Source organism: Sinohyriopsis cumingii, chromosome 9, assembly GCF_028554795.1.
Source record: "Sinohyriopsis cumingii isolate HCF-2022 chromosome 9, ASM2855479v2, whole genome shotgun sequence".
NCBI lineage: Eukaryota > Metazoa > Mollusca > Bivalvia > Unionida > Unionidae > Sinohyriopsis > Sinohyriopsis cumingii.
This window is the reverse complement of record NC_142969.1, coordinates 24,734,591-24,762,085: the sequence shown is the minus strand read 5'-3', so window position 1 is coordinate 24,762,085 and position 27,495 is coordinate 24,734,591. Positions and strand designations below refer to the sequence as shown.

General features: G+C 40.7%; 1 protein-coding gene across 1 annotated transcript in view; it reads left to right on the top strand.

Moving 5' to 3' along the window:
- LOC149791409 (guanylate-binding protein 1-like) overlaps positions 1-25,658 on the top strand; it is a 52,811-nt gene extending 27,153 nt beyond the window's left edge. The window contains exon 9 of the mRNA XM_089969196.1: positions 23,840-25,658. Coding sequence (XP_089825322.1) covers positions 23,840-24,231 — 392 coding nt within the window. The 3' untranslated portion in view covers positions 24,232-25,658. The remainder of the gene's footprint in view (positions 1-23,839) is intronic.
- Positions 25,659-27,495: the final 1,837 nt, after the last annotated feature.

Below are 27,495 nucleotides of genomic sequence, written 5' to 3'. Positions count from 1 at the left end.
ATTGTCCCAGCGACATGTGAATGTCATGGGCCAATTTCCTCCCCCTTTTTTCCTTTTATTATGTTTTTTATTTAGTTGACTTTGCCAGAGTCATTTAGTCCCATTTATTATTATTGTATTATCTTGTTCTCCTTTCTCCTTTTTATTCATTTTTTTTCACGTATGTATTTTTTATATTGGCTTATCTATATCAAATGGTTCCGGTCTTTTCTTAAGTAAGTATATAAGAATAATAAGTGTGTATATATGCTTGTATGTGGTTTAGGGGTTTTTATAGTGTGCCATAGCATACTGTATATTATTGGATTTTTTAAAGGGTGAGGTTTTTTTATAGTTCAAAACATTGGCACATTTTAGTGCGTATATCTTAATTCGGGGTAATTCTCCCTTCCCCGTTTGTCAAACAGGGAGTTGAGATGTATTAAGTTTTGATTGATGTACCGTAGTACTTTGTACTTCTAATCGTCATGTATACGTTATGTAGTATTATATATTCATTATATTCCTATTTCGGTTGAGTCAAATTGTTTACGTTCGTAGAACGTTTATACATGTGATAGGTCTTAGTATGTTAAATGAATTCAGTTGTGTATTATTTTCCTCAAGAGCGGATTTCAGTGTATACCACTGGGAACATCTTGCTTCGGACCCATCTTCATGGAATGACCCGTGGGCAAAATTGCCGCATGGCGCGACAGATCAATTTAGAGTTGAATCGAGCGTTTTCTGCCAACAAACAGCGGGATTCTCTGTAATGGAATAATTGGTTCTCGAATCTATGTCCAGATGGAAAAAGTCCGTCTGAGTCCGTCTGGACGTCGCTGGTATTACATCAGGCTTCTTCATTTATATGGAGACGTTTTAGTGAGTTGAATTTGGAATAAGATGGTTATACAACTGTGACAGAGATTCCATCATCAGAAACTTAAATAAACGTCTGAGATGAACTCTCTGTCACATTCATTGTTCATCTATTTTAATTACTTTCCAAATTTGAAAGTTCTATTAAACTGTGATATCTCATTATCAAGTTATAATTTTAAGGTTAAATCAATAGTATCTTAATGGAAATTTCCATTATTTTTGGTTATATTCAATTTTATTGTATTAATTATAAGGAAGAGGGTAGCGGATGAAATCCCTTTCGGGTAACATTTCTCGCATGATTTTCCATCCCATGCCTCGTCTTTATTTATATATAAATCTTCCAGTCACAATGGTCTAAAATTAAATAATTTGTATTTATGTATTTAAAATATAAGGGAGTGGGAGCAATTATGAGTCCCATATAGCATCCCGCCCTTATTTATAATTTGAAATTTGAAATTAAGTTAAATTACAGGAAAATGTTTTTCCATTTATTATAGCAGAGGGATCTCTGCAGGCCCCTTTTGGGGATCATGATGATCTCCTGTTTTGATCCCTCTATTAGATTCTTCATATAAGATGATACATTGAAATTTTGTATTCAAGCATATTTGTTTCTTTCTTCCTAACCCCCTAACAAGAGGCGTGGATATGGATATATCGACCTTCTTCTGGCATAAAAGAATGGCCGTGGTATTTCTAGTTGTCGTGTTAGCACGATGAACTTAGTAAATGTACGTTGCACTTGTTGATTCCAGACCCTGTTCAAAACGTCTTTTGCACATTTCTTTGAAGTCGATAACATTTTGTAAAATGATTATCATATAAAAATTGCATGTGGTAAATTCTGCACAAGACGATGACAGTCAACTTCTTGCAAAAACCTCATGTCTTTACTAGCTGGTTAGTTTTGCACATTTGCCATTATCCTAGACAGAATATCAGGCTCACGTTTGTCATTAAACGACAGAAACATTTTTGCTTGAGTTGTAATGTTGATATAAATTGTACATTTTCTAATGTCTTTGTTTCCGTATTGTGCTACATTAAATTCGAACTAAATTTAGTATCATGATAATATGGAAGAAATTGTACCACTTTATTTGGAGCATTTATCTACTCAAAAATATTGACAATGGACATTTATTTAATAGCCATTCATCTAAACACTCAAAATGTTATTATATTTTTTTACTTGAATGTAAACACTCGAAAAATATAAATAATATCGATTACATTGGTGCCATGAGGAGACAGAAATAATTTTAACACTGTGTTATGTACACGTAATTTGTATTGTGTACTTTACCTTTGTACGTGATTAAAGGTAGAATACTGGCCTACATGACTATTGTCACTACTGTAAGATGGTTACTGGAATTTTAGTTTAAGACCTAGCATCGTGTATGACCTTAAAATATTCTGGAAGGGAACTTGTTTACACTTGTGTGTAATTTTTCCATTACAATATTTTAAAAAAATTCAGAAAATACTATTACGACAATATGTCAATTGGGGATCAAGATAAAGGGGGTTTGTCAACAATAATTTCATTCCTATTTTAATATCGGTCTGGAATCACTTACTGTTTATTAAATTATGATTTGACAGGATTCATTTATTTAAATTGTTAATTGGAATTACAAAGTACTCATTTACATTTTGGACTAAAATGCTACTTTCGGCTTATTGTGCATTTATTTAAAGGTACTCTGGATTATATCATTGGGGTACATTAAGACTATTTGTACATCAATATATTCAAGACTTGGAGTTCTTTTAGAATATTATATAATTTTGGACTTGTGGTAGAACATTGAAGATTATTATGATTTAAATCACAATAATGAATATTGCTTTTAAATTTTCACTTTGTATTCTAAGGAAATAAATTGTTCAATTAATTGTACAAATCTTGTTAGGTTTCATTTTCTTCTTATTTAGGTTTAGGCCATAGAGTCGAAACATATTTTCCTCACCTATAAAATGTCACATTACATCCTATATTGTGGAATAAGTCTCTTTTATGATAGAAACGAAAGTGTGCAGCCTCTTTCAAACATATAAGGATGAAACAACAAGCCACTATATCACATCTTTCCCGAATGAACTTTTACAAGGGCGGAAAGAAATGCATTAGCTTATGGACAAACTGATGAAGGAAATATGGTTTGGTTAGAGACAATTCCGGCTATAACTGCCAGCTGAAAATATTTTAATGCATATACCAGGGCATTGGAGTCAGGCCCAATGGTAATTCAAAAGTATTATCGAATATTTAGACACGAGACAGTGTTTTGGATGACTCTTTCTCTGTACCCAAAAGAGAATATGTCATAAAAGGAATCTGATAAATAAATAAATAAATAAATATTTAATTAATAATGTAGCTATTTAATTAATTAGTTATCGCGATGCGACCATAAACTTGAAAAGTAATTAAGATTTCATCTTATATGTTTAATGATATAATATAGTTCGCTCCACACAGCGCCGTGAAGTTTATTTTCTCTGTAACTCAATACATTTTCAGGTCAGCTTCCTTAAATGTAACTAAAATTATCTAGTTCGTTTTACACAAAATGTTTAAAACGAATTAGGTACTTTTAGATACATTTAATAACGCCGAACTGAAAATTTAGTGAGTAACTAATATCATAGAATTCGCATTACTGTATGGAATGAAATAATAATAATAATAATAATAATAATAATAATAATAATAATAATAATAAACAAGTAACCTATGTAATATTTCTGACACAAAGTGGACTTTGACTATGATGCATTCGATTCATTAAATACAATGTTTCATATTGTATACCAGTTTATTAGGCTGTTACGGTTCTGTATTAAGAAAACAGAGAACATGCTTAAAGGGCATCAATTAACGTCTTTTTTAAAGTGCAATTATTATATGATTACGAAGATATATATTACATATCTCTTCATACGAAACTAAAAATATATTTCCGTATCAAAACAAATTGTCTTGATTATACGCCAAGTTCATTTCATGTTCCTTACCTTCTAAATATATATATTTAAATTAATCGTGAGCCTCAGTATGAAATAGTCCTTTAATTTTTTTTCCAAGTAGAAGAATAATAGTGTTTTGAATGTTTTACGTTGTCATCTCGTATCAGATGGGATACATCTGTGTTGCTTTTAAAAGTAATGGGCATGTTATCTTTTGTCCTTTCATACTCCAAAATAACGCAAAGTTCTATTCTGCATTTGAAATATTGGTCAGGTTTTAGACCCAGAAAATATGATGCGAAGTTTTCAAGATTGTAACCTCGCATCTTCTAATCACAACTTCAATTCTTCTCATAGAAGGTAAGTGTGTTCGCTTTGTAGGATTTTCGCATCGCAGTTTTTCGTAAGTAGTAAGGTGGGATACCTTAGCCTCAATGGGAATTAACATTACAGAACCCCTTGGGATCGTTTAGCCTCAATGGAAATTTAACATGGGGAAAAATCGTGGGATCGTTTAGCCTCAAGGGAAATTTAACATGGGGAAAACTCATGGGACACTATAGCCTCAAGAGTAAATTAACATGGGTGGGACTGTATAGCCTCAAGGGGAAATTAACATGGGTGGGACTGTATAGCCTCAAGGGGAATTGAATATGGGAAATGGAATAGGGTCGGGACCCTATTTTAATACGGTCCCGACCTGATAGGTCTATGGAAAGGGAACAGGGGAGAGGATATAAAACACACACACACACACACACACACACACACACACACAAATAAAAAAAAATAAAAAAATAAAATAGGGTAGGCAATTGATCGTCGATCTCTTTTCGAGAGATTGGAATGACCCTGAAAAGGGCCATTGGGTTTCTTCTTCTTCTTCTTCTAACTCCTCCACTTCTTCCATCCAGTTCTCACTTTTTCCATTATTCCTTTCTTCTTCTTCTTCTTCTTCTTCTTCTTCTTCTTCTTCTTCTCCTCCTCTGGCATCCAGTCTGGATGACCTATTGCTCGGAATTTCTCCTGTATTATGATCCAATTGTTGTTGAGTTTGTCAAAGGCCTCTTTTTTTCTTTAAGTTTTCCTTATCCTTTCGTTCTTTATTCCACTTGTCTTTGATCTTCTTTACTTCTTCCTCCATTACTTTTCTCATAAGTTCTTCCGATTTCTTAAGCTGGTCCAGGCCTTTTTTGACAAAGGACCACTCTGTCCATTCCATTACGTCTTCCAAAAAGCACCTTACTTCTATCACATTATCCATGGCTTCCTTTAAGTGACCAATCTTTACATACTCTGGATCTATAAAGCCTCTTAGTCTTTTTACTTCTTCTTCTATCATCTCTTTCACCAGATCCATAGCTAATTTCAGGTTGGTCACTTGCCTTCTGACAAAATCTCGGGTAACTTCATGCTTCCATTCTCGTTCAGTCCTTTCCACTACATAAGCTCCATCCACCATCCAATACCAAATGTCCTTCAACTGGTTAAACAATTCTGTTAGAGCTACCATCTTCCTTGTCTTTATTCCGTAGAATGGTTCGAACATCAAACCTTGTGGGTTCTTATAGTTAAAGCACGGACGTGAAGGAAAACATTCCCTAAAACAAAATTGATATTACCTAGATCATCACTTAAAACGCGCGGACGTGAAGGAAAACATCCCCTACTTTTCTCATTTCATATTATCTACTATCCACATACGTGAGGCAGCAATTAACTAACCCCAAATCTACTATCCACACTAACCAACTTAAGCTCTTACAAAACCCAATAATCTACTATCCACACTAACTTACGTGAGCGCTTAGAAACACACACACACACACACACACACACACACACACACACACATAAACATATACATTCACGAAAGAAAAAAAGAGTCAGTGTTTATATTCACACTACTCTACATACACACATTGGCAAATCGATTATATCTCTTTTCTAGAGTATTGGGTAGCTCTGAAAAGGGCTGTTTGTTTTACACTCCAGGGCACCTGGTTAATGATGGCACCTTCCAGGCCTGGCACCACACACACATCTTCTTCCCCAGTCTCCTTTCACTCTTTTTGGGGGAGAGCAGAGGCGGAATAAGTGGCTTTAGAACCCCAATCTTCTGTCTCTGGGATTCTGAAATTTTCTCTCTCCTTTTCCTCCTCTTCTTTTTTTCTTCTTTCCTCCTCTTTCATCCTTCCCTCTTCGACGAGGGCCTCCGCGGCCAGTTCATTCACTATGCGCCTGGCATATTCCAGGTGCATCTGGAGTTCTAGAAGTTTAGCTAGTCTGGTGTTCATTCTGGTGTTGATCAATCAACAAGGGTAGCTAGACTGCAGAGCGATGTTTAATTTATACTAAAGGCGCGGACGTCAAGGAAAGCATCCCCTAAAACAAAATTGATATTACCTACATCATGACCAAACAACGCGCGGACTTAAAAGAAACACTCACTGACTTTTTTATACTACCCATCACTATTCTAAATAAATTTCATTAAACTAATATTATACTATCCACAAACGCAAAGCAGTCAAATCAAACCCCAAATCTACTATTTACGCACGTCAAACAGCAAAAAAAAAAACCAAACAAAACATGATCATAATCTACTATCCACACAAATGTACTTAATCGCTTACAAACACTCACACATATAAACATATACATTCACACCAGAAAAGAGTGAGTGTTTATATTCACACTACTCTTCATACACACATTTGCAAATCGATTGTTATTTTTTTTCTGGAGATTGGGTAGCCCTGAAAAGGGCTGTTTTTTTTTGCTTGCGTGAAGTTGAAGCTAGGGCCATCTTTTAGTTTCTAAGAATGCGACGTCCTCTGAGGATAGACTTTCTGACGATAGGTCTGCTTCTTCGGAAAGAGAAGAAGAACTCTTTGGTGTCGATACGACAATCGACAAAGCCTCTGTCAGGTTCAGGTTGCTGCTGCTGTTGTTGTTGTTGTTGTTGTTGTTGCTGCTGTCTCTGAAGTCTGTACTTCTCTGTCCCATTCTTCTTTCTCCCTGTTCACTTCTTCTCTGAAGAGCTCTTCTATCAGGTCTTCAGTGACTTTTAACATTCTCACATTCTCTATCTCTTCCGGCTTCGGTATCAGACTGTGTCTGACCCTATGCAAATTCACGTAGGCTTCGTTTAGCTTAGCTAGTTTGGAGCACATCTTCGTAGGAGGATGAGTCGACAATGAATGGTTTGACTGGAAACTACCCCGGTTCTTAAAGTCAAGGCGCGGACGTGAAGGAAAACATCCCTACACGGTTTTCGAGCCGAAACGTTTAATGAGTGTCATGAGAGAGATAGAGATAAGTCAAAGCGCATGAATCAAAATTCTTATAGCCAAACAAAAGACAAAGGCATTTTTTAAAAAAAACACAACATTTTTATTCAAAATTACTTAACACTAACAAACAACTCTAACATTTTTAACAATAATCCAACAATATAACATCAAACATTTTTTTTTCAAATACCAAACATTTTTTCAATTTACACATTATTTTTGACAGGGTTGACAACGTTGTGAATTAAATTGTGATTTCCACTGTTGGAAGTCATTAGGCCATTGATGGACACTACGTTTCTAGCTTGAGACAAAAGATAAGCATAATGTTCACAGAACCATTGATCTACTTTCACATCGTTTCTAGAAGAAGAACGAGGATCAAAATGAGTCACTAAATGTTCTAAGGAATAGCCCAGGCTGCGATGATGCAGAAAATACACGCAATATTGTCCACACACCAAGGAATCTGTGCCTTGTAATTTCACATTATTGAATCGGGTGGTCTGAGCATTTCTTCTCATAAAGTCAATGATATCGTCTTCCAGAGGGGGCAATCCATAAGAATTGAAATATTCCACACATCCTTCTTGAGGAAAGTAGACGGCTACCCAGTGGGTTCCTGGGAGATGACTGTTGTCCGTGTTGATGACATAAGCTTGATGGCCTTGAGGTTTGCGATGAGGGATTTCATCTTTAGCACAGACGACAGGATTCCAAGAAGCCGTGTACGAACTGTGGTTCAAAAGATGATAAAGTTCCCAGGTATCCATTGATTTGTGTGGGTTTTTTTCTTCACAGGTAATGATAAGTGATCAATTCGATCCTGACCTTTTGCTTGAAAATGACAAGTAAAAGGCGTTTAGCTCCGACTTCTTATTCTGGTCAAAGAGAGATTCGATGCGACGGCGCTCCAGAGACGTTAATGGAGGAGAAGAATGTTTATCCAAGCCTTTATACCACTCCTTCAACACGAATTCTATCTCGATGACACCCCAAGCTTTGTCCAGATATTCGTCCAATTTTTCTTCTTGGCTCAACATCAGACATTTGTCGTGTTGAATTTGACTGGGATGATCGTTGTGACATCAATAGCACTCTTCCTTGATCAATTCTTTCATTACATCTGTCAGGAATGTAGCAAAACAGGAGACTAAATGGGCTTCTTGTTCTGGCCATCTTGACTTCATCATGATAACTTCTTCGTCTTGGGATTCTTCTTCTTCTTCTTCTTCTTCTTCTTCCATGGTCTCCTCACATTTCATGTCCAAAGTTTCTTCACTAGGTAAAGAGGGATAACAGTCTTCCATGACTTCTAATAGTCTAGAATGACTTCTCTCTAACTGTTGATTTCTATGGTATTATCAAATTCTGCATACAGGAGGACGTTCACCGTCTCTGTTAGATTTGTAGTAAACTGAATTTCCACACGAATCTGGCCGGATTTTATAGGGTGGAAATGTCCCTCGTCGCTGCCTTGGTCTGGAGTGAAATCAAAAGCCCACAAAGCATAGCCTCCTGCGTAATCGTCGTACGTAATGCCGTGACTGGTGTTGGTTCCTAACTGACCGGTGGCTTCGTACAGGGACAAGTACGATCTCAAGTAATTCTTCTTGTCAAGGTTAGGTTCGAAAGGTCGGGTACACAAGGTCTTGCCATCGCGACTGACTTCGATCTTGGACACGTCAACGTGTTTAAAGTGGAAAGGATTTTTAGCGATAGCTCCTTTGAAGGCTGCATTCTCGACGATACCAACGATCAAACGTTTGGGTAACTGTCCTTGGAACAGATGATCTTCGATCATGGATCGAAGCCCTGTAGGAATGGTGAAGGTTTTCACTTCCACGCGTCGTATGGGATACTTGGCGGTCGTTCTGCTCAATGTCTGACTAATGTCGTTTCCCACTTTAGGTAACACTTCCACGCGTCGTACGTAGAGCCTGGTTTCCTCGATGACAGTTTTGCAAGCACTAGTACCTATCAAATGGAAAGCGGCACTACTACGATACAGTCTCAGGCGGACATTCACCCCGTTCAGCAAATACTTTTCTTGTAACCACATGTCCAAATGCAAACGATCCATCAGTTCTAAACTATCTCCATTTTTGATTCTGTCTCTTCGTTCTACAAATCCCGCATAGTGTTCTTTGGTTGTATTAATTTCGAATTCTTCAAACTGGCCTGCATCGTCATCTTCCCATACCACACAGGCATTGAGATGAGTGTTCTTGGCGTCTATTCCGTACGTCAAGAGATTTTCCAGGTACGCTCGATAAGGGTAAGTATCCATGCTGCTACTGACTAGTTTGTTATTCAAGTACAAGTCCACTCCACTGAGCAAGGAATGCATGAAATTACTGACGGGAGCTATTACCTCATCACCATTAAGGGGCGAATTATCCTCATCGACAACTTTGACTTTCAGGTACAAGTAACTGCTATTCAGATCGATGTAATCTTCGGTCTGTCCTTTGATTTCAAACTCGATGGGGGCTGATGCTGTCAAAGAGGAGACGGGGTGAAATTCCACCCACTGGGATTCTTGCATGGTCATCATGGTGGGTGGCATGGCAAACAGATCCAGTTCCGACTTGGAACAAGCGCATGACTCGCGGTGCATCATTTTTTTTTCTGTGTCTCAATAATCGAAAACGTCTAAGTCTTGGACGGTTCTTCTTTTCTTTGCCTTTCTAGCCTTAGACGTGTGACGTCTGGTGAAAGGGTGTTTTCGTCGTCGTCTCTTTCTGCCTTGTCCTTGCTGAATGCCTGACTCGGTAGCGTGCAGGGCATTTATAGGTGTTTCTCGTCGGCCCAACCGGTCTTTACACGTTTGCATCAAGACATTTTTGCCTGCCCTCATGAAAGCTTCTTTGGGGTTTTGTTTGTCGATGATGACATTTTGGAGAAATTCTTTGCCTTGTGTCAATGCCGCATCTTTCAAGGCGTGCAATCCGCGTGTCACCATCGGTTTCAACACCGGAGCCACCGAACGAAAGGCCGATTTTAACATATCTCCTAAACCGTGTCCTCGCTGTCGAGCAACCCCTCGGTACACTGGATACATGACTTACGAGTCGTGAGAGAACCGTTTTCGAAAATGGAGTTTCACCGTGACTTTTCCTTTGGTCAATGGAATATTTTGTCCCAAATCTCCTTTTATAGCAATGTTGACCGTGTCCAAATAAAACTTACTGACAGGCAAATAGTGAGGCTGTACAAATTCACGGTGAACGTGATAAGTATTTCCACCTTCCTCGTCAGCGACCGTGGCAGAATCCACTTTGAAAGGAGTGACACGCAGTAACGGCACGGAGGTGTGTCCCACCACGTTATACTCCACCACATCGGAGTACACAAACATCAAATTCAGTCCTTGGATCAGTTCTACCGGGGAACGAAATAACTTGCTAAAAGACTCGCTGTCGTAAATGATTGGTAATTCGTTTTTCTTGATCATGGCCATTCTCATGTCCATGTCTCCGCCCAACATGTCAAACAATTCAGGACAAAATAAAAAAGACACGATTTTACCCCCCGTCAAATTTCATCAGGAAGCGACGACCTGTTTTGTGGTACTCCAGGGTGACACTTTTTTTTGACATTTTCCAAAGCTTTCAAAAACACGACATTAAACCTGGAGGCTATGGTGCTGACCAAATGTTGACCACTAAAATAATAGCCTGGGGGAATGAACAAGTGATAGGTGGTCCACTTTTGATTTTTTGTGCCAGGGGTTTTTATGTTATATTTGCCATGGGTATCCAAGTACTGTTGCATTTGCTCGTCATAAACTTCCACATTAGAAAAGTTTTGATTGGGAAGGACATTGAGGACTTTGGTGGGGTGAATGATTTCCACTAAAGCCACTTCCCCAATGGGCTTCGTGATCTAATGGGATGGCCTGAGGTAATTTGGCCGTGTAACAGCACAACGTGTTGTTGGGAAACACCTCCATGGAACTGTCACTAGGTAAGGTTAAATAGAATTGGTTTTGGTGGCTCATAATTCCAGAGTTCTGTAGCTGTCCGAGGGGTTACTGGACGTCAGAGGCGTGTCTCCGCCCAAAATAGGGTTGTTGTTGTTGCAGGAGTGGTGACTGGCACTGGACACAAGGTTTCCGTGGTTCCCGTTCGAGGTGAATTTCAGGGAGGGATTGGGAAGCAGGTAGCCGATGCAACTGCTCAATAAAATGGTCCACAATTGTTTGTCTCCTTGTTGCAAACTCAGATTGGCAATGGCTGCCCCGATGACACAATACACCACGAAGATTTGGCAGAAAAAGACGATTTGCGTTTTAGGCACACGTTCTCCACACCACACCCACAAGGGTTGTTTCTGTAAATCTTGCAGAGAAGAACTGGGTGAAGGAGTGGTCGCCGTAGCTGCGTCTGTGTGAAAGGTCATGATGGTCACTTCTTTTTATAGTCGATGCCTTGCGAAGCGTCGATCCAAGAATCGAAACTGGGTGGATATCCTTTCCAACGTACTTTGACTTCTTTGACACGTCGTTTGCCCACTTTACGGGTTCTGCGTTCGAGAATGTTTTCGGTGTCGTACACTTCGTCTTCTTTTTTGGTGACACGTTGTAACTCGGGCAAATAAAACGTTCCTTTGAGTACTTCTCTGTTCATGTCTTCCAATTAATAGACGGCAGGATCACGGGCATGCACTCGTCCAGTGACACGAAACAATTCGGTCGTCCAGTTAGGTAAGTATCCTTTGTCGAAAGTGCGTTTGGTTTTGCCAATGCGGACCCAATCTCCAACGGCCAACACACCACTTTTCTTGGGGACAGCCCTCGTCGGGGACGTACCAAACAGGCGCTCAAACACTAACACTTCGTTGTCGGGGGTGACTTCTTGCGGGGCACGTCCAATGCTTCGATGGTAAGATTGGTTGTACGCTTGCACCAAGTGCGGTAAGATCTCGATGTACTTCAGAGTGTGGTGATGCGTAAAATATTTCCACATGCGTTATTTCAAAGTGCGTTGAAAACGTTCCACGATGCTGGCTTTGGTTTCGGGATTCTCGGTGGTAAAAAATGAATGTCACGTTTCTTTAATTCTTTTTGGAAAGCTTGGTTCAGAAATTCGGTGCCTTTGTCCGTTTGCCATCGAAGAGGGTGACGACCGCTTTGTTTCAACACCCGTTGCAGGGCTCGCACTAACTCGCTGCTCGATTTGGAAGTCAAGGGCACGACCCAGGAAAATTTGGAAAAGACGTCGATGACACAAAACAAATATTTGTAGCCACGATTGTAGCTGGCCAAATGAGAGACATCGGCTAAGTCGGCTTGCCATTGATGATCGATGCCTTCCACTCGGGTGCGACTTCTGGAAAACATGCGTCGAATGGGTTTGTGTAAAGTGTAAGTAGCTTGTTCTTGTAACCATCGTTGCACTTGAGGTAAACGGAGACTTTTCAGTCGAGTTTTGGCAGCACGATACAATTTTTGAACTCATTCGTAACCTGCAGGATGGGAGGGATCGTAGTAAATGCTGGCTAAGACTTTTTCCATGTGTTGGTTTGTGTGTTAATAAGGCATCCACTCTTGGAAGATGCAACTCTTTTTCTCTTGGGGTATTTTCTTGGATTGTAATGCTTTGCGTGTGCGATCGGCAATAGGTGTCCAGGAGGAGGAGGATGCATGAACAGGGGATATTTTTTCTTGTTTCACTTCTGTCTTCACCTTTTTTTCTCTTCTGATGAAGAGGGGGTGGTCATCATCTTTTTAATCCATCCAATTCTGGAGGTAGGTGGTGTTGTTAACTTGCGTACTTTTTCTGGTGGAGTTTGAAACCTTTCCTCTTCTTCTTTTCCTTTTTCTGTCTTGGTCACTGGTAGTAGTAGTGGTGGTGGTGATGGTGCTGGACTTTTCATCAAAGTCTTAAAATCTTTCAGAGTGGGAAGAGCTGTTTCGTCTAAAGCTTTCTGGTGAAAGAGTTGCAGCCGTTGCAAGAGTTGACCGTACTTTTGCGATTTTTCTGTTTCGGACAAATCTTGGCGATCCATCAGGACTGGAATTCGTGTTGTAACTGGGACATTTCGCTCAAATTGGGATTGGGAGGTAAATGTGGGGTGCGTTGTTCTTGCCACCGATGGTATTCCATCCATCGTTTGTAAGGCACTAAAGCTAGTTTTCGTCCTTCCTTGGGATGTCAGCGGTCGATTCTGAGATCTTGGGACGTCAGAGGGCCTTTTTATCTTGCTCCCACCAGTCCTCCCAACGCGGTTCCCAAGACTCCTTTCAGCAATGGGCCTAGCAAGAGGGGTAAAATTCCTCTACGTTGGACCGACATCTTCTTCTTTTGACGAATGGGAATTTTCTTTTGAACCATTTGGCGAAGAACGTGACGATGTTTGCCTAAGCATTGTTTCTGGTGTTTGGACAAAGGGATCGTGCCTTTCAAGACGTTCAAACAACATTCGCACACGGTATCGATGACCTCTTTGGAGGCCGATTGAATGAGTTTTTTTCGTAGGGGTGGAGAAGCTTTGGACAGGACAGATAACATGTCCCCATGTGTGACTAAACGAGGAGGCAGTCCTTTCTTTTTCTTTCCTTGGGTTTTAGAACAGGGATGTTTCCTGGAGGGTGACATCTTTGAGTCTTCAGCAACAAAAACACTGATACGTCTACTTAGTCACAGACCTTTTTTATACTGGAACGCGTCGCCACTGATTGTCTTTACGTCGTATCAACTTGAGGACAGGCATGACACGTCGTGCAGGGGTACGCAACGGACTAAATCGAGCCAGTTCTTGCTTGGACAAATCCAGTAAACTTTGTAACATGCCCGATCTCTCTTGGACTTTGATTTTGGGAGAAGGTACTTTGTGAGCAGCGGCCACTGCCGCTAAATTGGAGGGCCCTGCCACTGGGGAAGTTCTTGGGGTCATCAACGTAGACGTTCTTGGTGTGATCAACGTCTGATGGTGCGATGGGCTTTACTTTGTTGAAACAAATTTTGAGTGATGTAAACGACACTGGCATTACGGTGATGCCCTTTGCGCGTGAACCACAGTTTAATTTCTTCTTCGTCTTGTCCTAACATGTCGTCGAAAATGACGAAATGGGTTTGACGGGAGTCAGAGACGATGCCATCGTCTTCTTTAGGAATGCCTTCCACAAACATGATGGAATCGCCTTGACTTTCTCGCAAGAGGCTGTACGCCGATTGCCACTCTTTGTAACACCACTCGATGCGTTGGGTGGACGATCGATCAAATGATGTTTGTGTTCGATCAAACGTTTGACGAATTCGGTTTTGCCTGAACCGCTAGGTCCAGCAATGAGCATGTTAAAGGGATGGCGAAGATACAAAGCCTCCCAACTGACACGATCTAAGTGTTTGTCGATGATTTTGACAGTAAAGGAAGAGGAAGCAGAGACAGTAGAAGTAGCCATAGTGTGAGGAATGTCACTTGTGACACGAAACAAACAAGACAAGAGTTTATATACTTTTTTCGGGACACGTTTATTGAATGTTTTAAACATGAATACGAAAGACAAAAATACATAAAAACCAAAGGCTTAAGTACAACGATAAAAGGCACATCGAAACTATCAACGTGGAATAGAAACAAGTGTCTGTACAACACGTTTGGGCAAGGTTCTGACCAGTTCTATGGGGGTAAGGTCACACAAGTGTCCTCCCGAAAGGGTCTTTCAGGCATGTCCACGACAGTCCTGTCCTGGGTGATGGGTTCTTCTGGCACCGTCACTAACACAGGTTGAAAAGTGACTTTTTTCCTTGAACAACTCTCGTGCATACTGGGCCGCTTCTTGGGTCCAAGCCTCAAAATCTCATTCTTTCCAGGCACGGACATCTGTCCAATTTGGGTGTAAGTCACAAGCTACACACACATCGTCATACACGTCTTGGGTAGCTAAAAGTTGACAAACCTTTTTTTCCCGTAGAGGTCGAGAAGTATTCAGATGAAACCGCAAGGCTTTGAGCAAAAGGAGTCTTTCGTGACCATTTAAGGCCATTGTAATGGTAAGTACTGATCGTAAAGAGTCCACAAGGAATCGGCTGGTAAACGATATCCTAGAAAACAAGTCACTAAGACACACACCACCTGTCGACCCAAATTGAATGGATACAGTTCTTGTAATAATCGATGGTAATGATCCACGGTTTGAATATGGTCATTGAGTTCCTTCCACGGAATCTGTTCAATTACATGTGACATAAGTCGTGGCATGGCAGCCTGTTTTTATAGTCTCTTTGTTTCGGAAATAATACACGTACCTTCTAGCCAGAGATCTTCGTTCTCCAGTGGGGAATCTAAATCTTGCATACTGTAACCGAAACGTCAGAGTTCGTTTAGAAGTTTCCTCTTCCGCTAAGTAGATTCCACGTAAAATATGTTGGTAATCCTTTAACTTGTCTTCCTCAATGCGTTGCTCTAGGTGAATCTCGAAGTAACCAAAATGATCAACACGTGGATCATCGGGGCCCTGGAAGTATTGAACAAGGTCTGACCACTGAAACAATTTCTGACGAATCAGTTCTCTTATACCATTCAGGTACCAGTGGTTAACGATCTGGTGACGTAACGGATACAACTGTTCTTTACGTTTGACATATTTTGACCAGCTCTCGTTTTTGAAATGAAGTTTAAATACTGGTCTCGGTGATGTCCAACATTTGATTTCTAGCCAATCTGGTTTCTTCTTCGTCAACGACATGGTAAGTTACTTCAATGTCCGGTCCCACTAAGGGTAAGTAATGACAATTCGGTGACCATCGAGCATGTTCCAGGTAGGCCGAATCTTGTGGTTCCCAGTGGTGAAGTGACACACCGCAACTGAAGCACTTGAATTTATCTCCATTGCCCAAGTATAAAAATCCGGCTCTGGCTAATTCTTCGGGGGTCGATCCTCCCAGATACTTAGGCTATTTTCCTTTGAGATTGAAGACGATTTTCAAAGTCGAAGTATTCCGACAAACGCACAGGGAACGAATATTCATCTTTCACAGGTTCGTTTCGATGAGGGTTGGGTGACATGGACAGGAGTTTGCTCAGGGCTGGATGACATCCGTAGGGGGGTAGACGTGAAGGTTGACATTCCCCTTTAAAATGAAACCTAGCAAAGTGTCCAAGAGAACGAGTGGCATCGCTTTCGCATCCCTCAGGTTTGGCACGCACAGCATCACTTTCCATGATAGGGGTAGTAAAAACAAAGTTCCCATGATGCTTTACGGCATCGCTAAGGTCACAGCGTACAGCAAGGCTCACAATCGCATTCCACTTCAGAAGCCCCACACTTGAATTGTGCCTGTCTAAACTTGTTTTGTGTTTCTCTGAAAGTATTCATCTTGTTCGCTTGGTCTTGGTAGTCACAATGAACTATCGATTTTGACCATAGCCCCTTTTTATTCAAGTCGCAATGCAGTCTCAAGCTTGTATATCGTTCCTTTTTTATGTTTTTAATGTCTAGTTTTGGAAGGTACCGTCTCTAAGGTGCCGTCTTAATTGTACCGTAGTGTGATGGGTGGAAAGGCCATAGAAAGGTAAGGACAGTACGGAGACCATCGAGTATGTTCCAGAATAGCTGAATCTTTGTAGATACATAGATCCATTCGTAACTTCAGTCCGCAAGCGAAACACTGTACTTCGTATCCCAATCCTGACTCAGGCCCCAAGTAGACAAATCCTGTTCTAGCTAAAACATGCGAAGAAGGTAATCCTTCCCTATCCGTAGGCCATTTCTGAAACGTGTCCAATCGACGGGCACAATCGCAATAGTCAGGTAAGAAGACTGGAAAAGGGTAGGGTTTGAACTTGGAGTTCTCATCGGGTTTCTCACTCGATTCTTGCTGTGGCGAAGTCATTCTTCTGGTGGGTGACTATCCACTTACAACCAATGTTTTATACCAACGTGTCCATACGGTAAAGTAAAGTGGTTGGGAAGTCGCACTCGCTTCTGGTACACGATTTGATAGACTTTTTCCAAGGGTCGACTGACGATGTGGTGAGTGGGTAAACGTACAATCTTGTTGGGTTGATAGGTGGTCACTTTAAAGTGTTGATCTTTTCCAGACTGCAAGGCTTCTTTCAATACCCCAAAGTTGACCACTCGACTGGTACGATAATTCAGAGTCAATCCTTTCACTTTACACTTCGTGTGCACTTCTCCTTGTTTGTCCCGGTATTCGTAGCCGTAATGTTTAGGACCGGCACTGGCGAAACTTAGAATCTTGTCGTCAGGGTGTTCGTCTGTCCAGGCTCCTAAACGGTCTCCTTCGATGTCAGGGTGCTGTTGACTCGGGTGATCGATGTAAATGCAACTGTCCATGTCAAAGTAAAGGACACGTTCCCATAACAGTTTTAAAGCTTCGTACAATTTTAAGCGAGCATGAGCTGTCACGTAAGCCGCAATGATGACATTTCCAAAGGGGTCGTCTTGTACAAAGTCCAGATCTTCTTCGTAATTGGCTAAGATCAAATCCTCGCGAACGACGTCCACGTGTTTCATGTATTTGGTTTTGTCGTGAATCATCTGGAAGTAGCGGGAAGGTTCTGTCAAATATTCCGTCTTGGGTAAACACGGGCGTTGTGCCATTTTGCCCCACAAGCAATTTAACATCACTTTGGCAAACGATCGCCTGCCTTCGTTTTTGTCGATGTGATCTAAAGGGATGCCTTCTTGTGCCCAGTATTTCTCTTTGAATGTCTTTTGGACTTCGGGAGTGTGACACCAGGACAGATAGCCGCTGGCTTCTTGCTTTAGTTTCAAAAGGCATCCACGTAGTCGGCGAAAATGCCTTTCTGCGTGGGGTCACCCTTGTGATATTGTTATGTCTTGGGAAAGTGACAAATTTCGTACACTTCTAACAGTTGATATCCCATGTCTAGAGCTTTGAACAATTCCACGCTGACCCACGTCCCCGTCAAGGCACGTTCTTCCTGGGTGTGCTGACAAGGTTGATCCTGGTTGCACGTTTCGGCACAAGTACGGCACAAAGGAAACATCAGTTTGCCTTGGCAATGGTGAGATAAGACGGGATGGTACAAGTCCGTGGGAGGCAAAACTTTGCACTTGATCAGACCTTCGTATTGTCGAATGTTTTTCAGATCGATGTGTTCCGTCAACAATTGTGGGTGTCCTGCAGGAAAGCAACAATATCTGCACACGTAGGGATACAGCGAACACACGTCCAAGTATTTCATTTCTTCTCCTTTCTCTTCGTCGGCTTGGTACAGCAAACAGGTGGCATTGGTCCTTCCTCCGTACAAACTATTCCTCGGGTTCAGCGGGTCCATGAACTGGTAACTTTCCACGAGACATTTAAACTCGGGATCGGTTTTCAAACGGTGATCGTACTCGTGTTCCCACATTTCCACCACTTGGTATCCTTCCTGTTCTAACTTTAGGCGTCGCTGACAAGTGTCCTGGTACAAGTCTTCCATGGTTCGTTGTAAAAACTGATTTTTAGTGCCACGGTCAGGGTAACAGATGGGACATCCGTGAAATAAGCAACCGTTAAACTCGTACACGATCTTAGGGTTTTCTAAGTCCCAGCCATCGACCGAATGCGTTCCGATGGTCTTTTCGCCTCCTCCGTTGCGGGCATGCTGAATCCATTTGTCTTCCTTGTCGCACAAGTAATGTAACCAACGTAGGGCTTTGACCTTGTATTGACGTTTGACATAGTTGGTCGTTTGAGGACTGATGACAGCCACGGTGTTTTCAGGCATGAATCGTTGTCGGTACACTAAGGAACACGCTTTGGCAATGGTGCAAGCTTCTTTCAAAGGATCGACCCCTCCGTGTTCCATGAACAGTTCTCGAAATTTTCCACAGCAACGTCGTGAGATGTCCACGTCGGAACGACAATACTTTAGCATTTCTTCCTGAAAGTCGAAAGGGTCGGAAGCGTGAGCCTGGTACCAAGCGTAGAAAGCTTCTCGTTGTTCGGTACGCATGTTGTCGGGGTCGTAATAGTGAGCCTCAGGCAAATGGGGTAGAACGGCGTGTTTATTGGCTTCTGTATTGAAAAAGTGTGGAAAGTACCCTTTAGCCATATCTGTCATTCCAAACGTTTTAGGCATTCGACTCAAAGGCATGGCTAAGTAACTCATCGAATCTTTAAACTGCACTTGTCCCACTTGCATGAAAATGATTTTGGCTCCGTTCAAAGTGACTTTAGGACGTTCGGTGCCATGTTCTGTATAGTACCTCAAAAGAAACTGTCCATCGTATCCGGAGAAATTGTGAGCCATCACTGTGGCATGACGATGACAATCTCCGTAACGTTCGATGTCCTCTTGGCTCCACGTCTTGTCGAAGGGGTCTAAGATCCATTGTGCAAAATCGGCTAGCGTGTTCGGTCCTCGAAAGATTTTTTCACCCCCTCCAGGAATCTTGCTGCAGTGAGGGCAATGATTGCAGATAGGTCCTTGAATGCACTTCTCGCACGCTCGATGAGCCACGCAAAAATTAAGAATGTGAATGCCGGTCTCTTGCATGCATTCGAAATCGAAAAAGATGAAACTGCCTTTCTTCTTCTTGTGACCATCCTCTTTCTCTGGTTGGGGTTGGTATTTTTGCACATAGCATTGGTGTTCCAAGTCCACGATGTGGTGATAAATGTGACATTTTTTCTTTCCTCGACATACGTGTGTCTTGGCATTATTGGTAAGTATGCCTTGTCCACAGGTAGGGCACAATCTCAGGAGTTGACAAGCACATTTCTGCTGTGAACCTTGCGTCTTCAAATGTTGTTGGTAACAGGCACGGCTGACAAACGTGCGCAGACAAGCAGGACAATGCACTGGTTCTTGCCCTTCATTCAGACAAGGTGGAGAGGCCAAACATCGTGAACATTTCGATCCGCAATGTTTGTGTTGCTCTCGATTGTTATAGCCATAGTCACATTTCTCACAGTAATAACCGTATCCCAGGAATGCGGTGATACTGGTAATGGTATCGAAATGGTCATCGTGATGATAGAGGTGAATGTATTTTCCGTCCTTAAAGTCTTGGCCTCGAAACAACAGAGGTCCGCGCACTTCTTGATGGTGCAATTTCAAGGTGTATCGTGGAGCTAGGGTATCTTGCAACTTTTGCATCTCAGGAATGCCACAGGGTTTGTCTTTGGGCAAGCCGGCTTGTTGTAACAGGAGTTCTGCTTCGTTTCGTTGTTTGGCTCGGTCCGATTGTCGAATAGTTTTCCAGGCTCTTTTCCATTCTACCGTGTCGTTCTTGTTGACATAAGTTCGTCCCACCACGATGGCTCGGGCTAAACACATCTGGTCTTGAGGGTTGTGAATTCGGACGAGACTCTTTTTGGTGCTGCGAAGGTCGTCCACCAATAACATCTTTTTGCGTCCAGTCCCTTGAGGAGGAGAGACGTGGGTCATGTCCAGTGTGGCTTTTCCATCGGTGATGTCAAACTGATCATTGGATTGTTGTACGTGTTGAATCTTGTCCATGACTTTGGAAGCAGTCAATTCTGCAGGGGCGCTAAACTCGATCCAAACAGGGGATTTCAAACCGTCGTGTTGTATGGAAAGTCTCAAGCGATCGTCTTCTTTGGGTTGACATTGTCTCTTGAGTGTGGTGAGTAAAGAATCCCACACCCCGGTGATGAACCCTTCTGCTTTCTCTAAGGTACTTCGGACTTGAAATCTTTAAACTTCACCGTGTATTTGTAAGCCGTGGTTCAAAATTTTCTAGAGGAGCGCTTTTCTGTCTCTCGAATGGAATAGTATTTTTCAGGGTTAACTAAGGGTGGTGAACTTTGTTTAGAGGGTTTGGATTCTGGTTCACTCATGTCCTCTTCAAAATCACTGGCATGAATTTGTGCCAAGACTTCAGCTCTGGTACGAGGCGGTAGATCACGTTTCTGCCTCTTACTTTCTTCTTCTTTCTTCTCAAATGGATTGGATCGTTTCATCTTGAGTGAAAAACGTCAAATGACTAAAGTTTAAACACCATGGGCTACTTTATAGTCATGGCAGACCAGCGTATATAAAGGGTGTGTGTCTTGTCCTTTCACTATTCATTTCACTCTCAAACCGAGCACAACGATGGAAGAGACTACCCAAATCGAACGTTTCATCAAAGCGTTGCGAGGGGTCATTAGAAAATTTTCATCAGACCAGCCTTCGGACTACTCTCCTTCCTTGCGAGATAAAAGTGAAGATACTTGCTATATCTGTCAAAAGAAAGGGCATTGGTCTTCAGAGTGTCCAGACCGTCAAAAAAGAAAAAAAGGGGTTAGACAAGAGAAAAGTCAAGATACCTGTTATCATTGTCAAGAAAAAGGACATTGGTCTCCAGATTGCCCAAAAAAGAAAAAAGAGGAGTCAGAAGAAGAAGAGAGGGATTCTTTAGAGAAAGAAGAGGAAGAAGAAGAAGAGGAGAAAGAAAGCAGACAGGTAAAGAAACAGGAGAAGAAAAGAAGAAGGGAAGAAAGTGAGGAGGAAGAGGAGGAAAAGACTGTGACTGTGAAGAAATTTAGAAAATAGAGAGAGTGAAAAAATGAGACAGAAGAAGTTAATGGACTTTTTTTTAGAGTGTTTTGTTGTGAATTGTGAATTGAATTGTAAATATTGATAAAAGAATAAATTAATTATAAAAGGTAAGTGTCTTTGGGTTTTTGATTTTAAAATAAGAACCTACACTCACACACTCATACACAGACACGTACTATAGTGGTAAAATTAGGCTTTTTTTGAGTTATTGGCAATTGAAAGTCTGTCTCTTTTCGAGAGACGTGGGTGGTCCTGAAAAGAGCCTTTTTTTGTTGCAGGGGTGAGTTTAAGAAATCAACTTTAACTGCCTTAAGCCTTTGCCACGGCCGAGGCCTACTTCTGATGATGATGATGATTTGGTTTAAATCACTAAGGTTGGTACGGTAGGCTTAGTCACAGGGCTGGAGGTCGTATTCTCTTCGGTCGTGATAAAGAAGTCTGATACATTTGTTTCAGACTTCTTAACTCCGCTAAAATGTCCAACAGTACCGTAACGGTTTGACTTTCACCCTCTTGTTTCTTTGCTGCTTCTTCTTGTTGTTTTTTTCTTACCTCTTCTTCTTGCTGCTGTTGCTGTAGAAGAAAAGCTTGTTCTGCTTCATTTTGCTGCTGCATAAATTTCTCCAATTCTTCTTTCTGTCTCTGTCGAAAATTCTCCACGTGTGGTAATGAAGGTGACGAAGGTTCTGGAACAAATTCTTGCGAGGTAAGAAAATCTACATAATCCCAGTTCACCTCTTCTGAAAGTAAGTCCGGGTTCCCTTGTGTAGTCTCAACGGCTGGTGCACCCCAATGGATCGTTTTCTGAGTTTCCGTCATGTTGAAAAACTGTCGCATGGATTGACTGCACACAGGCGATAGCGAATCTATATAGACTACGTGACGTCACAGACTGCTCTCTTCCGATTGGACGTGGGCTGAATGAATTTTGTAACGCGTGTTTCGATTGGTCAACGAACTCAATCCATTTCAATCCTTTCTCTCCCTATAAATAAGTGCAGTTCACCGCATTCCTTCAGATGTTACTCTGTACCTCAAGATGTGGACCGACGTTCAATCTTCGACGCTTGTGTCAACAATGATGTTCCGGACGGACATACCCATGTATGTCCGATCCAACTGCACAGTTGTCGATAGGACAGAGACAAGTTTGTGGATACGTAGGATTTACGTGGAGAGGCAAGGATGCCTCAAAAGAGTGCTAGTTTATGGGCCTACAGTGAGACGAAGCCTAAGACGAAGAATATGTCGCAGATACCCTTTATGTTAAGGGCATATTAACATAAACCCAAAAGCCCTTTTCAGGGCCACTCCAATCTCTCGAAAAGAGATTGACTTTCAATTGCCTACCCTATTTTATTTTTTTATTTTTTTTATTTGTGTGTGTGTGTGTGTGTGTGTGTGTTTTATATCCCTCTCCCCTGTTCCCTTTCCATAGACCTATCAGGTCGGGACCGTATTAAAATAGGGTCCCGACCCTATTCCATTTCCCATATTAAATTCCCTTGAGGCTATACAGTCCCACCCATGTTAATTTCCCCTTGAGGCTATACAGTCCCACCCATGTTAATTTCCCCTTGAGGCTATAGTGTCCCATGAGTTTTCCCATTGTTAAATTTCCCTTGAGGCTAAATGATCCCACGATTTTTCCCCATGTTAAATTTCCATTGAGGCTAAACGATCCCAAGGGGTTCTGTAATGTTAATTCCCATTGAGGCTAAGGTATCCCACCTTACTACTTTCGTATCTTTGCAATTTCATGCCATTGGATCTTTCTATCTTCGACACGTAACTTCATCAAGGCAACTTTACAATATCGCAACATCTCGATGAAGCTATGGGGCGAAATTGTCATGATGTTAACGGTACATCATACATAGGCAATGGCATAAGAAGCAGTCTGGAGGACACTGTTGTACTGTATGGGTGTATGCCATTTGCAAATAATTATGGGATTCGATATTCAAACCCACTTTTCGACTCTTGGTGTATGCAGATGTGTTTATACCCAACCTTTGCATATCATATTTCATTTCTTGCTTTATTACTTATATATATATATATATATATATATATATATATATATATATATATATATATATATATATATATATATATATATATATATATATATATATATATATATATATATATATATATATATATATATATATATATATTCTCAACTGACTGAAATTTTGCAGGAAGGAGAGAGAGAGCCTTATCAACAGCGAGAGTGATTATAGATAAAGAGCGCCAGGTCCAACAGAAAGAACAACTTGAGGATGTGGCACGTCAAATAATGGAAAATGTCAGAATGATGAAAGAAAAAAATAGGGCAGAAATGGACAGTCAGAGAGAACATTATCAAACAATCCTGAGAAAACGTCTAGCCGAGCAGAAATGTCTCCACAATGAAAATTTTAAGAGCGAAGAGGAGCAGCTCCTGAAAGAGATTCAGTCTCTTCAACAACGCATTGACCAGCTGGAAGAAAAACACAAAAATCAAACCAAAGATTTGGAGAAAAATATCAGTAAAGAAATTGTAAAGTTTGAAGAGGAAACGGAAACAGAAAGTTCATGTTGTATAATTTGAGTGTGAAGTTAACAAATAAATAAAATGTAACATTTAGCAATATTCCCGCATTTATTCAACTGAATGCAAATATTTACGTTTACTTTTCTAAGACTTTAGAGCATGCTTGACAACTTTTTGGATGGATATTGCATTTCAAGTGGTATTTTAATCACCGTTAATTGCATTGCTCCTTGCCATCAAAATAAATATTTTCCGTTCGTCCCTGCTTATAAGTCGAGTCCAACAAAAGCCTGCACAGACCAGATTTTCCACCACATAATACGCCGGCAGATATGTATTTATGAAATCCATTAGGAGTAATCAGTAGAAAAACATCATTGACCCTGATCTACCGGTGCAGTATGACTCGGTAGATCATGGTCTATAATTTTTGCAGCCTGACCCGACGTTTAAGCGAGTACATACTGTATATGCCATATCATGTACATATCTCATAATATAGGAATTTCATAACATCCCAAAAATAAAAAGATGCAGAATTTATATCAAAAACCAGTGTTTGCAATGATTCTTCACTATATAGCTGAGTGGAAAGAACATATGGCAGGAGCAAACTGGCACTTAGGTCTCGTTCTAGAACACTCAATAGAGATTTCAGATGCACCTTCAATACAACATTTCATTAAAGATTTTCCTGTTGGAAAACGGGCGTGTAACGCTGTATTCCGATTTTTAGAATATCCTCTTTGTATCAGGATAGAATGATTAGAGAAATTGTAATTAGCGGATTTAACTTGTTGTAAAGAAATTTTCAGTGGGTGTAATTGTATGTCACTAGAATTGTTATTAATCTAAGCACACATTTATTTACATATTATCTGCATGTTTCATGAATATTTGCTTAGTATGTTAACGGTTTGTTTTTACTATGTTCTTTTTTTAAAATTTGCTTCGATTATAGGTTTCTATAAGATCTAAATATGTGTAGACTGTACACACCCAAACATGTTTACTTATCAAACACCTGAACATTCCAAAATTCTTAACATTTATTTAACATTGAAATAAGCGGGACTATCCGTAAAACACGCAATATATGCTCTTTGTTTAATGTTTAGCTCCTAATTCCATTATATATTCCGACAGAATGCACATGCTAGCTTCTACAGAAAACGCATATTACATGCAGCAAGTTAACTTGCTTGCCTCTTTTACGCATATGATGTTATGTCTGAATGGGTTCAAGACACTTAAGTTCATAAAGATGTACATTTTCATTTCATTTTGCTGAGATGTTACATAAATGTGATAATTAGCATTGTCTCATATTTTGTGTTTATTACGCTAATTGGACTAATTTGGACAACACACAATTCGGACAAGGAGATTATAATCTTTTTCTTGGGAACTATTAAACTATTTCCGTAACTAAAATTTACTATTACAAGTCGTAATACAAAATGAAAGAAGAAGGAATATATGCACGTGCTAGCAGCAGGGAAGTTCTACAGACCAGACGGTTCCAGCAAAATAAACCTTCCTACGAGAACTTTCTCCGTAGAAGCCTCAGATTGCAAAAATAAAGCCTTCTACGAAAAACAATTTGCGTAAATTCGACACAGAGTGCAATTTTTGTGTGCAAATTATATGATTCTGGACAAGGAAAAAATACAACTTTTCGGGGGGTGGGGGGTGGGAAAATGATCGGGTGTCGATGAAGTTTGCAAGATTGAGGCTGCAATTTTATGAGTAAATTTGATCAAGACCAATTCGATACCTACTACGCGGATCATGAAGATTAATCGTGATAAACCCGTGCGGTGTTGCTTGAGCGTGACTGAAGAAATTTTTAAATTTATTTATATCCATATCGCCGTTACACCAAGTTTGATGAATGTTTCTCAGCGTGTGAGTGTCAACGCCATTGAACACTGATAAAATATTACAATTGTCTCTAATAACTTTCGGAATCTGCGTATATCGCTGCGTCACGTAAATCACATCGGTATTCTTGTGTCGGCCACGTGAAAATATCCTAGCTGGGTTGGTCTGCTTATCCAGCATCACATCATCGAAAACAACAAGATTATTAACATCGCCATCTAAATTTTCTACTGATGGAGCTTCATTGATATCCGTGATGAATTCGATTGTGCCCTCATCAGTATTATCGCTAAATTCTTTTAATACTTGATAACATCGCTGATCATCAACGGATGGCGCAACCAAATACAATTTATCCCATTTCAGCCATCGCATTATCAAATTTAGCAACAACTGCGTCTTTCCAGATCCCGACGGTCCAATGATTATCATTCTTATCGAATTTGGTAATGCCGCGGTGTGTTTTATTTGCTCGCGTTTCTTAGTGGCCGAAAAATCAATTACATTCATGTTACTAGAATACATGGATCTATATTGTGTTAAGTGTCGCACGCGCACTGCTACGATAAATCCAATCGAAATCGTTACACGCAACAACAGGAATGCAATCAAGGGTGAATGTGAAGTTTGCAAGACAATCAAGTTTAGATTTGTAAAAAAAAAAGTAGAACCGGAGGAGACATCACAACCTCCTTAACAAATTTACCTGGAGCTCCTTGGGCGAAATATCCCGGAGAGAAGCATCTGCCAGGATATAATTACTGCGGACCCGGCACGAGGCTAGATATGAGACTCAACAATAATGATCAACCAAATCTTGGCGAAGATCCAGTAAACGCCATTGATAACGCATGCTACTACCACGATCTTGCGTATCGTAGCGGGGATTTAGAACAAAGACATCTCGCTGATATTAGACTAATTCACGCAATAGACGCAATTCCTGATAAAAATTTCAAAGAGAAATTGGTAACTTGGTTAATAAAAGGCGCGATGAAAGGTAAATTAGTATTCGGAGCTGGTAAATAATAATGGAGCAAATATATTATTCTCCGCGAGGATTCTGGCGAGGAAAATCAGCAATTGCTAAACTTGCTAAGGCAGCAAAAGCAAAGCATTCGGTTGCTGAATCGTGGCTATCAAGACAGGCGGCCTGGCAAATATATCTTCCTCCACCTAAAAAAATACCGTACGCAAGCTTCTCCGTCAGTGTACCCAACGAAGTTCATCAGGCTGATTTAATGTTTCTTCCTCACGATACCGTTGACGGAGTTACATACAAATATGTTTTGACGGTTGTTGATATTGCTAGCAGATACAAGGAAGCGGAACCATTATCGAATAAAACAGCAACGGAAATTGCTAAGGCGTTTAGCGAAATTTATTCACGATCTCCATTAACATGGCCGAAGCTTCTCCAGGTTGATCCAGGTCGAG